Here is a 14,021-nt window from a genome sequence, read left to right as displayed (position 1 = left end):
GGTAATCTCTGATAACATATGGGAGACAGAATTTTGAAAACAAATGCAGCCCTGAATCAAAGAGGGAGTCTGGTGCTGTTTTTCTGCCTTCAGTTGCCTGGCATACATCAGACCCTTTCCACATTATCAATAACAACGGAAAAGACTTCACAGCATATAAACACAAGAAGCTGCAAACTGGAATTTCTAATAAAAATCTGTGCCTTAAAAATTAGGCATTTAGTTTGGCTCAGCTCCAGCTAGAATGTCTCCCTGTATGTTTCATCTCATTGCTACCCATTCTTCTAGGCAATAAACTATCAAACTAGACTTATTGAACCAAGTCAGTTGAGACCTGGGTATTTATCCAGGCCTTACACTAGAGACATTTAAGCCATAGTGATAATTTGTGAATTATCCAAAGAGAATTCAAAGATTCTGAAAAGAGCCCCATGAACTTTGAGCAATGGCTTTGAGCATCAGTGAAGTGCTGTATAACATCCCCTGAAAGAAATACTACGTACTTCAACTCCTAAGCTCTAGAATGGTTATGAAATGATCAGTCTCATTATGCTACGGCTGTGCTTATGGAGGACTACAAAAAGCATTCATTCCAAAAACTGAGTTAAAGTGGACAACTATGTGATACATGGTCAAAGGTGGCTTTGCCAGAGCTCCTGCAGCTCAACAGATTTCTTAGATTACTATATTACACATAGTTATAAGACAACAGAGCTGGCACTAAACTGTTACTAAAAAGCAATGAGACTAATAGTTTTCTAAGCATTTCAATTTTTAAAAAATAACTTCAAATGAGTCAGATCTCTAGAGGCACTGACTCAATCTATGCAATCTAGCAAACTCAATCTATGAATAAGAAAAAAACAATAATGGAAATTAGTACCTACTTGGAATCCTATTAAGTGTCACCCAGAAATGTTCATCAGGACTATAGGTATCTTTTGACCAGTGCAGTAGATCAATGGCCCTTTTGTCATGGAAGACAAAGTTGACAAAATCTCTGGTAAGAGCCACGTAGGCAGTGCCAAAGTAGATAGTCAGCTGATGTGGAGGTGAGGTTTTCAAAATATTAGTATTTTTCACAAAAGAGCCATCTTTGCCTATGTGCTCTCGGTGGACATATTTAGTCCGGCCAATTGCGTGAGCTGGAGGCAGCACCCCAGGGGTAATGTTTTTCCCTTTAAATCCTTTCAGATACTGAACTATTTCCTTGTTGGTTTTCAGGGGGAAATCTTGTCCACAGGTGTTGATGGCATACTTCCACGGGACCTCAGAGGCTACTAGGTCTTTAAGGCAGTTCAGGTCAGCCTGGAGCCTGGAAATGCCCGCATAGACCACAGGCTCGATCTTTGAAGCAATAAAAGCATTTTGGAAGCAGCTCAGTAACTGCCACACAGTTTTCTTAAACTCTGCTGTGGCTTTCTCATCCACGTGAACACAGTAAACATTTTGGGGCATATAGATAGCCCTGAAAAGCCTTTCAAAAGTATCAAAGTCTTTATGGATGACCAGGACGTATGCCAAAGGGAACGCCACTTCTTCTTCCGACAGGGGGCTAGTGATGTAATGGTTCTGGATCAGATAGTCCTTGCAAGGAACACTTCCCAAAGGTGATGTCAATGTCTTCTCCCAGAAAAAAGCTGACTTATCTTCTAAGGCGTCCTTACAGGCATTTATTACAGAATATCTTTCACTGGAGCTATTCAACCTCCTTTTTGGCACGATTAATTGGCTATTGTAAAGTATCACAAAAATAACTACAGTGAGCACAGTGAAAGCAAAAAGGTAATACTTCCAAAAGTTCATTATTTTCCCCACTTTGAGGAAAGAATCTATCTCCAGGGATTGGGAAATGATCAATCAGTCCCTGAAATCACAGGTGTGAAGACACTTCCTTTGCTAGTCTTGAATGTCGACAGCTTCTCAAACAGGCTTCCTTTCCCAACTCCTTTAGTCCTCATTTATTCTTGACTTCAGTATCGAGTCCATTCTCTCGGGCGGCGAGAGAATGCTGGTGGGAGAATGCTGGTGGTGGGAGACGACATGCTTCTCCAACACGCACTGGTCTCAGGCCCTAGGTGCTGGGATGCGAGAGCGAGCAGACAGCAGACAGCAGAGCGCAGACAGCAAGCAGAGCGCAGACCGCAGAGCACAGACAGCGGAGTGCAGACAGCAGAGTGCAAAGCACAGAGTGGTGGCTCAGCCCGCCCAGCCTTCGGGAAGCCCTCCTCATTTGCATATGAAATGCAAGTGGTGGATCACAGCAATTACGTTCTGGAAAGGAATGACCTGTCCTTTTCACTGGGGTTGAGCTTCTCTTGCTTCACCCCACCCCTTTCCATCCAATCTATTCTGATTTTATCTCCCTTCTCTTTTCACACTTTCCTCTAGCGTTTTAGAATAAGTGGTTCTCCTTTTTCGGGTCAGCCCTGTGGCCTGCTGGCACGCCTTGGAAACCACTGCATTTCAGACTAATGCTCCTCTGCTTTGTATCTCTTTCTGCTAAGCTTTATCTCTTTCTGCCTGTCTTTTCATTTCAGTGTTATCTCTACCTCTGAGCACATACCGACACAGATAAGGAAAAATTCGCTTGCAACAGCAAGTTATCAGCAGCTAAAAAGTCTGATGGGGAGGTAGGTGTTTGCTGGATTAAATGAGACAGTTTCTGATGGTGTTACATAGTATGTATATTAAATATGGGAAGAGGGAAATAAGGATTACACTGTTGTGGGCATAGGGTGAAGGCAGAAGGAACCTAGGAGTGACTTGAAAAATTAAAGTGTTGCTGTGGGTGACATAAATGAAATATTAGTTTGCCTGCCAGAGAGAAAGGTGATAGTCATTGTTCCCAGAGAGCAAAAGCTGGTTCCCGTTTCACAAAGAGCTTCAGATAACTCATGTTGTTGACATGGTATTATCTACAATATGTAGAGTGACTAGCCACTGGGTCTCTTTATAAGCCTGACATCTTGAGATTTGAGGGCATTTCATAGAAATCAAAGGATTTTACCTCCCACCCAATGCCCTCTCCCATTTCCTTATTCTGAAGAAAGAACTAAGACTTCCTGGACTGCAGCAAAATTCCTGGAAGTATCAGTTGGTGAGATTCAGAGAAGCCAGGAAGAGAAGCCCAGCAGGTCTGGTCACATTACAGAGGGGTTCTCAAAGCTTGTGTGTGTGCCAGGTGCCTCCAGCACTCAGCAAATGTGGAGAGAGCAGCTGCAGACTGATGGAGGTTGTAAGGATGCTTCTGGGGGAAAGTAACGAGTCCTACTAAAAGTCCTACTAAGAGATTATCCGTGGCAGTCACAGTGGGTGTGCTCCCATCTCGCTTCCACAGTCACCCAGCTATCCTACCTGTCTGGGCATGGTGTAATAATTGAAGCAGCTGTTAAGAAAACAGCTAGTATACAATGCAACAATCACCCTACCTTCTCCTATCCCACACCACCCCTTAACTTCCTGTAATACCCTGGACAAACGAATGGCCACAGTAGCATGGATGTGACAGACAATGATTTGGAGATAAACCTGAAGTGTTGGCAGGATCTTAAAAATCACCTAACCCAACCTTTATTTTACAGATGAGGAAACTAAAGCCAATGCAAATATTTTTTTTTTTTCTAAAGTCATTCCGCTGGATAGAAGCCAGCACCTTAATTCTGCAGATCCCTAGGCCAGACGCTAGAGCCCGACTAATTGGTTGCAGACCCCAGCTGGTCACTGACCGACTAGCTAGCTATGCGACTGGGGTCAAGTTACTCAGCCTCTCTAAGTACCATGTTCTTCGTCTGTGAGATGGAAAGTAACAGCGGTTGCTATTTCACATGGTTAGAACATTAAATGAGGTAACTCTTGTTCAGGGTTTATGTATATGTTCACATATGTTCAGTCAGCATTAGCAATTTTTGTTGTCATTTTTATTTTGAAAAATATATAATATTTCTGGGCCTGTTAATGAAAGGACTTTTTTTTTTGTGATGCAACTCAGTAATTTTTATTGTAGCTGGAAGACAATACAGCACAGAAGGTTTATGGTAAGTCTAGGGAAAAGTGTTATTTACAATAAATGATGAAAATTTGTCTTTGGCAATATGAGTACATATGAAGAATGCAAAATGCAAGTATGGATACCTCCAAAGCGACACCATCAGGTCCCTAAAGTTCGGCTGATCGTGCCTGCTTCCACACTGTTCCTCATCGTGAACGCAGCTGAGCATTACTTCCCTTCTCCTTTATGGTTCTCCCTTTCTATTCATGATATTGGCAGTTTCACATAGAAAATGCAGAAAAGAAAATTGGCTTTTGAAAAAATTATTACTCTAGTAAATTAATTTGGCCATGTAGCTCTATTGGCCAGCAAAGTTCAGACAACCCTAAGCATTGGTAATAAACCTCTTGGTCTTTGGGTTGCTTTACCATTGTTATTTATCATTGTTGTAAAACAAACACAAAACTCAGAAGTGTTATAGAATCAGAGTATAAAAAGATGTACAAGTGTAGAATGCTTCCCAGACACACAGGGACACTTCATCCTCCCCATTTTCACCGTAGCAGTGTTAAGGAGTACGTGTGAGGACAGAACATGAACTGGTTACTAAATCAGCTATGAGCTTTGATGGCCTCGACGTACATACTAAGGAAAAACTGGATGTTTAGGAACTGAAATGGTGCTTAGTTTCGTCTAAAAGGGTGGGGTGGGGGTGGCAGGGGGGACTCAGGCCACAGTAATGAAAGGATGAAATTTAATTTCTAGGTTTGACAGATTCAAGATATCGAAGTCTTCAAAAATCCAATATGGAATATTAATTATTTGCACAAGCAGGGAAGATTGTTCTCCATTTTTGCAAATGAAACACAGTGGAAATCACTATTGCATGTATCCCAGATAAATAGTCTTGGTTTCAATACTAACAAAACGAACAGAAAGGGTACTTGTGAGCACATCACAGTTAAGCCAGAAGTGATCTTTCACTTGGGTAGATTTCAAAAGTACAACAGAGAGCAGGATACAGCACCAAAGACACATTGTTTTCAGATGTTAAAAGATGGATTCTTTCTAAAAATCACATTTTCCTTCCTTAATTTTTGGTCAGTGAAGCTGGCAGTTCTTTGTGGAACTGTGAAAGAATGGCAAGGTCACGCTCATTTTTCATGTTAAAGCCACCGAGCTGATGGGTCTGTGCTTAACTCAAGAATGACCAGTGGGAGAGAGAAAACAGGGAGTTCCCTGCCAGCAGGAGTGCTCTCTCAGAGGAAGAGGGGTTAACAGATAAATCCACAAAGGTAGGCAAACCCTGAATGCCATGCCTAAATCCTCATGAAACTCCAGACATAGGAACACCACACCATGCACATTCTTTTACACACTCCATTACAAAGGAAAAAAGACACCAATACAACTTTGTAACTGTGGTAACTGCAATATAAATCAAAGTCCTGAGTTGGGCAGGTAACTAAGAGAGGGTTATCCACTTAGGCAACATAACAAAAGTGTTGGTATATATTATATATAGTAGTATAAATAATGAAAAGGTACTATTTAAATTAGATCACAGCGCTGCATTGCATGCATAATAGTGTTTGAGACAGTATTGGAGGGCCTGGACCTATGACACTAAGGATTTCACTGTCAACACTGGTAAGTCACAATCAAGAGGGAACACAGAGTTTAAATGTGCTCTTTTGGTGTCAAAAATCCTGAATATGAAAGAAAAAGTACTTCTCTACAGAAACAAAAACAAATTGCAACATCTGGGCAACTGGGATCCACCAGAAAGAAGACTCCCAACCTGAATCAAGTGAGTTAATTGCAGAATGAGGCTGTCTGTGTCCTCACCAAGCCAAGGGCAGGAGGTACCCTATCTCACTCCTTACTCCAAGAGCAGGAGAGCATTTAAGCACAAGCCTATTTGTGAGAGAATATTTTGCTCAAGTGTAATTCACTTACACTGGGAATTCCTTCCCAAATGTCAGGTGTTCTTTCAGCTTCCAAAGTAGCAAAGGTATTCGTTAGTCTGACAGGTCGCCTGAGCACCATTCCGGGGTGTTTGTGGTTTTGCTTTCATTTCTCTTGCAGGAGAGGTGGCATCTGGTGTGTCATTGCAGTACCTCACATACTCACATGGGAAGGGGGCAGGGGGGACCAGGGAACTATAACAATACTTAAAGATGCTCTTGAGCCGTGAGCACCTCAGCACCATGACATCTACAATTACTTGCTGGTGGCTCTTGGACACATTTAAGAGAAAGACACTGTAGCTCCTTTTTCTTAAATGACATACACATAGACAATTATTTTTATACTACTACAGTTGTCTTTAATCTTTATCTAGTGCTACATGGAAAGGGTTTGTTTGCACCATAGATTTTTCCCAGCCTTATAATGTACCATAACTTCCTACTTTCCCCCCTCTTTTCTAATCATCCTGTCAAGAAAGAGTTCTTTGGTAAAGTTATATAAACCAAAAATGAACGAAACCCACATTTGGAGGGTGGTTGGAGACAGCCGTGGCCAAGACAGTTGTGGCAGGTTTCAGTCTTGGGAGGGCTGAGTTTTTAAGAAGGGATGTGTTCAAGACATTTCCCAGGAACTGATTTCTCTTGTAGATGCACTCAGCATGGGCCCAGCAGTTACTACCATGGGGCATTCTGGAAGAGGCCATTTCCCTGAATGGTGTTCCTGCCAGAGGGACACCATCAGGCTGTGGGCTCTGTAGAGTGAATACCACCCGGATGGCTTTCGTGCCCAGCTCCTTCCTAGGAAACACCACGACTGCTGGTCGCCAAATGCTACATCCCACACCACAAGTGTGGGACCTTAGCCTCTCATTGAATAGCTCTTGGGGAAGGAATCAGTGATGTACAAATAACCTACATGGGAGGGTTTTCCATATGGGACTGGATTCAATTCAATGTGACTTTTATTCCCTTTAAACTTGAAAGGATATTTTGATTTCTGTTCTTACTAATGGAAAACACTTATTCTTTTAAGGTTTTTTCTCTTTAAACTTGAAAGGATATTTTGATTTCTGTTCTTACTCATGGAAATGAAAACACTTATTCTCTTAAGGCTTTCTAATGGGTTGAAATAGGTACTCCCACTCAAAAAGAATAAAGGTTAAATTTCATTCTTCCTCACCACTATGCCCCTTCATACACACACACACACACACACACACACACACACACCCAGGGAAAGGAGCAAGGGAGATAATAGGAATATGGCTAGATAAAGGGAAGAACTGATTAGTCCATTTCGATGTCTTTACTTTGCTTCATTCTTACTAGAGCCACTCACTTTTCTGCAAAATACATCTGGACTTGTGGAGAGCATGAGGTGGTGGGGGGAGGGGGTAGTGCAGGGGGAAGTGAGGCAAAGAGCTTGCAATGCAAGCTAGCTGTTTTTTCCCCTCTTTGCCTTGAGCCTTGATCCTACAGTAGGGAGCTCTAGTGAAATGCCAATACAAAGCAAACTCAACAGATCTTTAATCATGATTTAGTCAAAGCAGATTGCTAGTGGGAGTGTAACACAACTTATAGTTCAAAACAGTGGTATCTAAAAAAAAAAAAAAGTATAGTTTGTCCTGCCTTATTTACAATGGTTTAGGTGAACAGCCTGAGGTTAGAATGTAATGCCTTTCTAGCAGCTGGCCTGGCAGGGGGTTTGTTTTGCCTGGTGTCTGTGGTGACTGAACAGGCATTGTCTCCCAGCAAATTGGGTGGGCTCAGCTATTAAATTCTAGCCAGGTCATTATTTCTGCCCCTTTCACTTTCACTGCGTAACATATTAAAACTGTCATCAAGTGCACATTTTGTATCATTCTCCATCTCGCTCTGACCCAGGATAACCTTTATTGTCACAAACGAGGACAAGGACAGCAACAAGACATAGTCAGCTCAGCTCAACATTAAAACAAAAGGCTAGGCTGTCCAGGGGTTTTCTGGGACCTCATGGGATCTTTTTCCCCCTCATGGTCACTTAGTTCTCATTAATCTCACACGACCTGTGCTTCCACCCCTGCTGGGCTATCATAGGCAAATGCCAATGCTGGTATTGTGGGGTCAGGGTTGGTATTCAGGCTTGACTTGTTCCGAAGTCCTCATAGTTCCCTACCCCAGGTTGCTTCTCTTGGCATAATTACTGGCTACTGAATAAAGGCAATGCTTTTGATTGGTCCTCTCATTTCCGTTGACTTGACATCACCATTCTGCTTCCCATCTAAGGCTCTGGTTGCATCAGTCTGGCAACCTCATACATTTTGGCCATAAGTGAGACACAGAAAGTAAATAAGAAAAAGACCTCCTAGCAACCAAAACAATGATCACATGTTGTAGGCTGGATTCACACATTCAAATGTGTACAGGCAGGTAAGATTTTTTAAAAAGTGAAGCTGGTTGGAGGGAAAGAAAAACAGAGCTAGTGAGTACACAAGTGGCTGCTAAAACTTGGCCCTGGTGTGATAGACATGAAGGAAAGGTGGGGATATTGGTGATGAGATGTACTCCACCTAAAGCAAGCAGTTCCTCTCAACGGGAGCAATTAATCCATGCTGGATCATGGGGCCAGAGATGCCAGATCTTTGGATATTTTAAGTGGAGTGAAAAATCTGAATTTTATTTTTTAAAAATTCAAAAATTCTTTAAATGTTATCAAGTAATTAATAAAATTTCAAAACACAATTGCATGCACACCAACGCACCATTTCACCCTCAGGATGTCAGTTTATCATCTTTGGTTTAAGCACCAAAGGCTTAAATCCTTTTTGAGGTTTAGCCTATTAATTCTTAGTTTAGACACAACCTTAACATTTCTCAGACCTAAGCGGTAAGAAGTAACAGATTAGAAGAGGGATGTAGAACTGGCAGATTTAGGCACCCTAGTGTCAGCAATAGCTGATGAAGTAAGAATGAAGTGGGCTCAAGAAAAACTCCACAAGCATATCTGTGCAAGATCATTCAAAGACAGGATGACTGGACACTATTTGTACAGCTGATTGACTATTTTATTACTGTTGATCAATACCTCTAGGATTTGTAAGTATCAAATCAGTTAATGCCTGGGCAAGGGCTTGGAGACTCTGAAAATCGGTGCTAACATTGGGCCAACCAGACCTTCTATGAAACAAAACAGAGTCCTAACATTTAGTGAAATAGAAATATAAATGTATTAATCAATATCTTCTTCTTCTGGCCAAGATGGAGGCATAGGCAGATACGCTTTGCTTCCTTGCACAACCAAAAGAAGGATAACAACCAACTTAAAAACAAAAAGCAACCAGAACTGCCAGAAAATCGAACTGTGTGAGTTAAAGAAGAAACATTCATCCAGACTGGTAGGAGAGGTGGAGATGGGCAGCCTAGGCAGAGAGGACATGTGGCAGGGTGGCGGCTGGCATATGGAGTGGTCCCACGTTCACTAGTGGATAAACCAGGAGGAACAACTGGGGAGCAAGGTAGAATGTGCAACCCAGGCTTCCAGTGCCGGGAAAAGAAAGTCTCAAAACCCCTGGCTATAAAAACCTACAGGGTTTCAGCTGTGGGAGACACTGCCAGTGTCACACAAGAGTCCCTTGGAGGGGCCCAAGGGGCCTAGAATGTACATAAGCCCACCCCCCCCATCACCAAAAGGGCAGAATTCACTTGTGAGTAGCAGGGGAAGTATCTGAAAGTGGGGTAAGAGCTGAGAAAATGGCATTGTTCCTTCTCTGACCCCACCCCCACATATAGCACCACAACCCAGCCAAGTGGGTTGCCCCATCCTGGAGAATACCTAAGTCTCCACCCCTTACAACATAACAGGTGCCCCAAGACAAAGAAAAATGGCCCAAATGAAAGAACAGATCAAAACTCCAGAAAAAGAACTAAGTGAAGAAGAGATAGTTATCCTATCAGATGCAGAATTCAAAACACTGATAATCAGGATGCTCACAGAAATGACTGAGTATAGTTGAAAAATAAAGGAAGAAGTGAAAGCTATATGAAGAGAAATAAAGGAAAATGTACAGAAAACCAACAGTCAAGGGAAGGAAACTGGGACTCAAATCAATGATTTGGAACAAAAGGAAGAAATAAACATTCAACAGGAACAGAATGAAGAAACAAGAATTTTAAAAAATAAGGAGAGGTTTAGGAACACCCAGGACCACGTTAAACATTCCAACATCTGAATCATAGGGGTGCCAGAAGGAGAAGAGGAAGAGCAAGAAATTGAAAACTTATTTGAAAAAAATAATGAAAGGAAACTTCCCCAATCTGGTGAAGGAAATAGACATATAAGCCCAGGAAGCTCAGAAAGTCCCAAACAAGTTGGATCCAAGGAGGAACACACCAAGATGCATCATAATTACATTACCCAAGATTAAAGATAAGGAGAGAATCTTAAAAGCATCAAGAGAAAAGGAGACAGTTACCTACAAAGGAGTTCCCATAAGATTCTCAGCTGATTTCTCAAAAGAAACCTTGCAGGCAAGAAGTAGCTAGAAAGTATTCCAAGTCATGAAAGGCAAAGACCTACAGCCAAGATTACTCTATCCAGTAAAGCTATGATTTAGAATGGAAGGGCAGATAAAGTGCTTCCTAGACAAGGCCAAGTTAAAGGAGTTCATCATCACCAAGCCCTTGTTATATGAAATACTTAAAGGGACTTTTCTAAGAAAAAGAAGGAGATCAAAACTGTGAATAATAAAGTGACAGCAAACCCACAACTATCAACAACTGAACCTAAAACAAACATCCCCCCCAAACAAACTAAGGAAACATCTAGAACAGGAACAGAATCTCAGAAATGGAGATCACATGGAGGGTTATCAGCAGGGAGGCAGTGGAGGGACCATAGGGGAAAAGGGACAGGGAATAAGAAGCATAAATGATAGGTACAAAAGAGATGGGGAGCTTAAGAATATATAGGAAACGGAGAAGCCAGAGAACTTATAAGGACAACCCATGGACATGAACTAAGGTGGGGGAATGCTGGTGGGAGGGGTGATGCAAGGCAGAGGGGAATAAAAAATGGACAACTGTAATAGCATAATCAATAAAATATACTTAAAAATGAAAATCCCAAGAAAATAAACAAAGGGGAGGTGTGAATTATGTTTATAATTAAATTATATATTCATATATAAATTTGAACATCACAACAAAAATTAAAATCTTCGAAGACTTTCTAAACAACAACAAAATAGATACCTGCTACATATATTTTGCACATTTTATTTTAAAAGGCATTTCTGAAATATTTATTCAGAATAGTTTTTCTTTAACCATTTTGCACACAAAACAGTGGGCTTTCATTTACATAGAAAATTCACAATTATGATGAAAATTTTTCCTAAAAAATGTTAGACAAATATGTATGCCACATGATTCCCTCAGGCATGAGCACTTCTGCTGTAAAGGGCCAGGTAGTGAAGGCTTTAGGCTGGTGGACCACCGCTCGTCTGCTCCTGTAGCGTGACAGGAGCCATGACGATATATTAAACTGTTTGTGGACATTGGTGTCTTGATGTCTTGTCATTTTTGTGCCATGAAATAGTCTTCTTTTTATTTTTCCCAACCATTTAAAAATGCAAAGTCATTCTTAACTTGTGGGCAGTATAAAAACAGGTCAGCCTGAGCCCATGGGCTATGTTTTTTGCTGATCTCTGTTCTAGATTATGATCACGTTCTTCCAGGCCTAAATTTTGCAGTATTGGAGACTTTGCAATCAGGTATCATTTTGGTATCTTTTGTGATGAAGAAATGAGAGGAAATAGTATATATCCCTCTATAACTGCCTGGTTTGTAGTGCAGAGCCTGGGTTTCTTTTTCTTTTATTTTTTACAAGATTTTATTTATTTATTTTTAAAGATAGGGGAGGGAGGGAGAAAGAGAAGGAGAGAAATCAATGTGCAAGACATACATCAATTGGTTGCCTCTTGCATGCCCCCAGCTGGGGACTTGACCCACAACCCAGGCATGTGCCCTGACTGGGAATCAAACAAGAGATCCTTTTGGTTTGCAGGCCAGTGCTCAAACCACTGAGCCACACAAGCCAGGGCTGGGTTTCTTTTCTTCTGTAAAGTGCAGATGTTCAGAAGAGTGACCTCAGTTTTCTTATAGGTTAGTACATAAAAAGAGCTTAGAACAATGCCTTACACACAAAAAAAGTACTCAACAAATCTTTGGGCATCTCTCTCTGTTGCCCAACTCAGCTTATTCTGTGACTCTAAACACCTGGTCCATCCTCCTAAGTACATTTTGTGAAGAAAAGCTGTGCTTGAGGTCTGCTTCTGCCTCCAGTTCCCGCCCCCAACCCCTCTCCCAGCCAGGAGGGAACCGCCCTTCATTCCCATCTGCAGACTCCGGAGCCTATTCTTTCAAACTGCACTGTTTGGTTCCCAGTTCAGAAAACCAGCCTGCCAGTGCACCCTGCAGAAAGCTGATGGTACACACAAGTTTGTGGCACGGTGGTGAAAACCAAGGCTTTGATGCAAGATATAAAATCTGGCTCTGCTGTTTACTATCTGACCCTGAGAACATTTCTTGGGATCACTATGCCTTAGTTCCCCATTTTTAAAAAGAAGCAGTTTCGTCAATATGATTTATAAATGTAAAGATACTCGCACACACACACACACACACACACACAAAAGTAGTTGCTTTTAGTTTACCCAAGTAGAGGAAAGTAAATCCAGCAAAGAAGCCTTTTGAGTCTTCTCCCCCTCCTATTCCACATCCTACCAGCTTATCTTATTCTTCCGGGGTCACACTGCTTTTTCTACTTCTTTCACACATTTCTTTCCCTCCTGGGGTTAATTGCCCAGATTTAACTCTAATTGTCCAAAAACAATACAAGAAAACCCCACAAACAAAAATTTTACTTTTGCCCATACCCTGCTAAATTTCCAGGAAAACAGCAGATGACTCTCTCTTTCTGTGCAACTTTCTGTTTCCAAATGTCTCCAATGAGAAAAAACGACCACAAAGTCATGAGAACACCTTGCAGGCCCAAAGTCTCTCCATATTCTTCTGGTATACTTCTCATACCAAATACCTCCCAACTCCTCCACCCCATATCTTTGAATATTGAATTAAAGTAGCGAGGGGATGGTATGGTATTTCTACTAGGAGATAGTATTTTATAATTCAACTGCTGCCAGAGATGTACATCTTGAAGATATTCTTTATCTTCTGAACATTTTCAAATAAATGAAAACAAAACAGTCTTAAAATAGAGATAGGTAGTGGTTTTCTCAAACTTCTAATTTTAATACCTCTATTACATTCTTGATTCATTTTCAGTTTATTCAATCCACTGTTTTACTAGCTTCTTTCCTATAGAACTTGTCATTTACTTGAGTTTACAGAGTTTGTTAGGGCAGAATGCCTGGATAAATCTCCCCAAACAACTGTTTCTTCTGCTTTCCTAGAAATTAAAGCTAGAACAAGATGTGCCCTATGTTTGTACTTAGTTGAAGAAAATCTTTACATTTGATTTTCCCAGTGCTTAGCGTGGCTTTAGACTCAAATTTAATGTTTACCAATCCTTCCTCTTAGATGACATCCTTAAACTCTTTCCTTTCTCTGCAAAAATAATGGAAACATTGTTATAAATAGAGTAGGCTCAGTCCTGGTCTGCTTTGGCTAGGGCCCTCATGGCTGATTGTGTGATTTGGTTCACTACCCTTTTATGCGTCCTCAATGTGTTGTGACCTACATAGCTGAGTGGTTTTGATTATAATTTTCCCAGTTTATTGATTGTTGCTATTTGGTGGAACGTGCATATCTAGGGCACTAATTCTCAGTCCTGAGGGGCCCGGGGCATTGGAAAGGTGGGCAGCAATGGGTGGCAGCAGGACTCAGGGTGACCAACTGTCCCAGCTCACCCAGGACTGAGGGATTCCCCAGGCCATGGGATTTTCAGTGCTAAACCTGGGAAAGTCCTGGGCAAACCACGGTGAATTGGTCACTCTAGATACCATCAGTCCTACTGAAAGACGTACCCACTAGAGGGGATTCAGTAACTGATCAGTGTGGAA

At 41.5% G+C, this 14,021-nt stretch overlaps 1 protein-coding gene across 6 annotated transcripts in view; it reads right to left on the bottom strand.

Moving 5' to 3' along the window:
• Positions 1–14,021, bottom strand: part of GCNT2 (glucosaminyl (N-acetyl) transferase 2 (I blood group)) — a 113,371-nt gene that overhangs the window by 44,478 nt on the left and 54,872 nt on the right. Inside the window, exon 1 of one of the 6 annotated variants that reach the window (XM_045189103.3) lies at positions 888–9,656. The exons of 3 other annotated variants lie outside the window; for them this stretch is intronic. In XM_045189103.3, the coding sequence (XP_045045038.1) occupies positions 888–1,806 (919 nt within the window). In that variant the 5' untranslated portion in view covers positions 1,807–9,656. Of the gene's footprint in view, positions 1–887; positions 9,657–14,021 lie in introns of those variants that run through there. 2 more of the 6 variants (XM_053920392.2, XM_024552308.4) reach the window with 2 other exon arrangements.

Source organism: Desmodus rotundus, chromosome 3 (genome assembly GCF_022682495.2).
Source record: "Desmodus rotundus isolate HL8 chromosome 3, HLdesRot8A.1, whole genome shotgun sequence".
NCBI classification, from domain to species: Eukaryota; Metazoa; Chordata; class Mammalia; order Chiroptera; family Phyllostomidae; genus Desmodus; species Desmodus rotundus.
The sequence above is the reverse complement of the archived record's forward strand: the minus strand, read 5'-3'. Positions and strand labels throughout refer to the sequence as shown.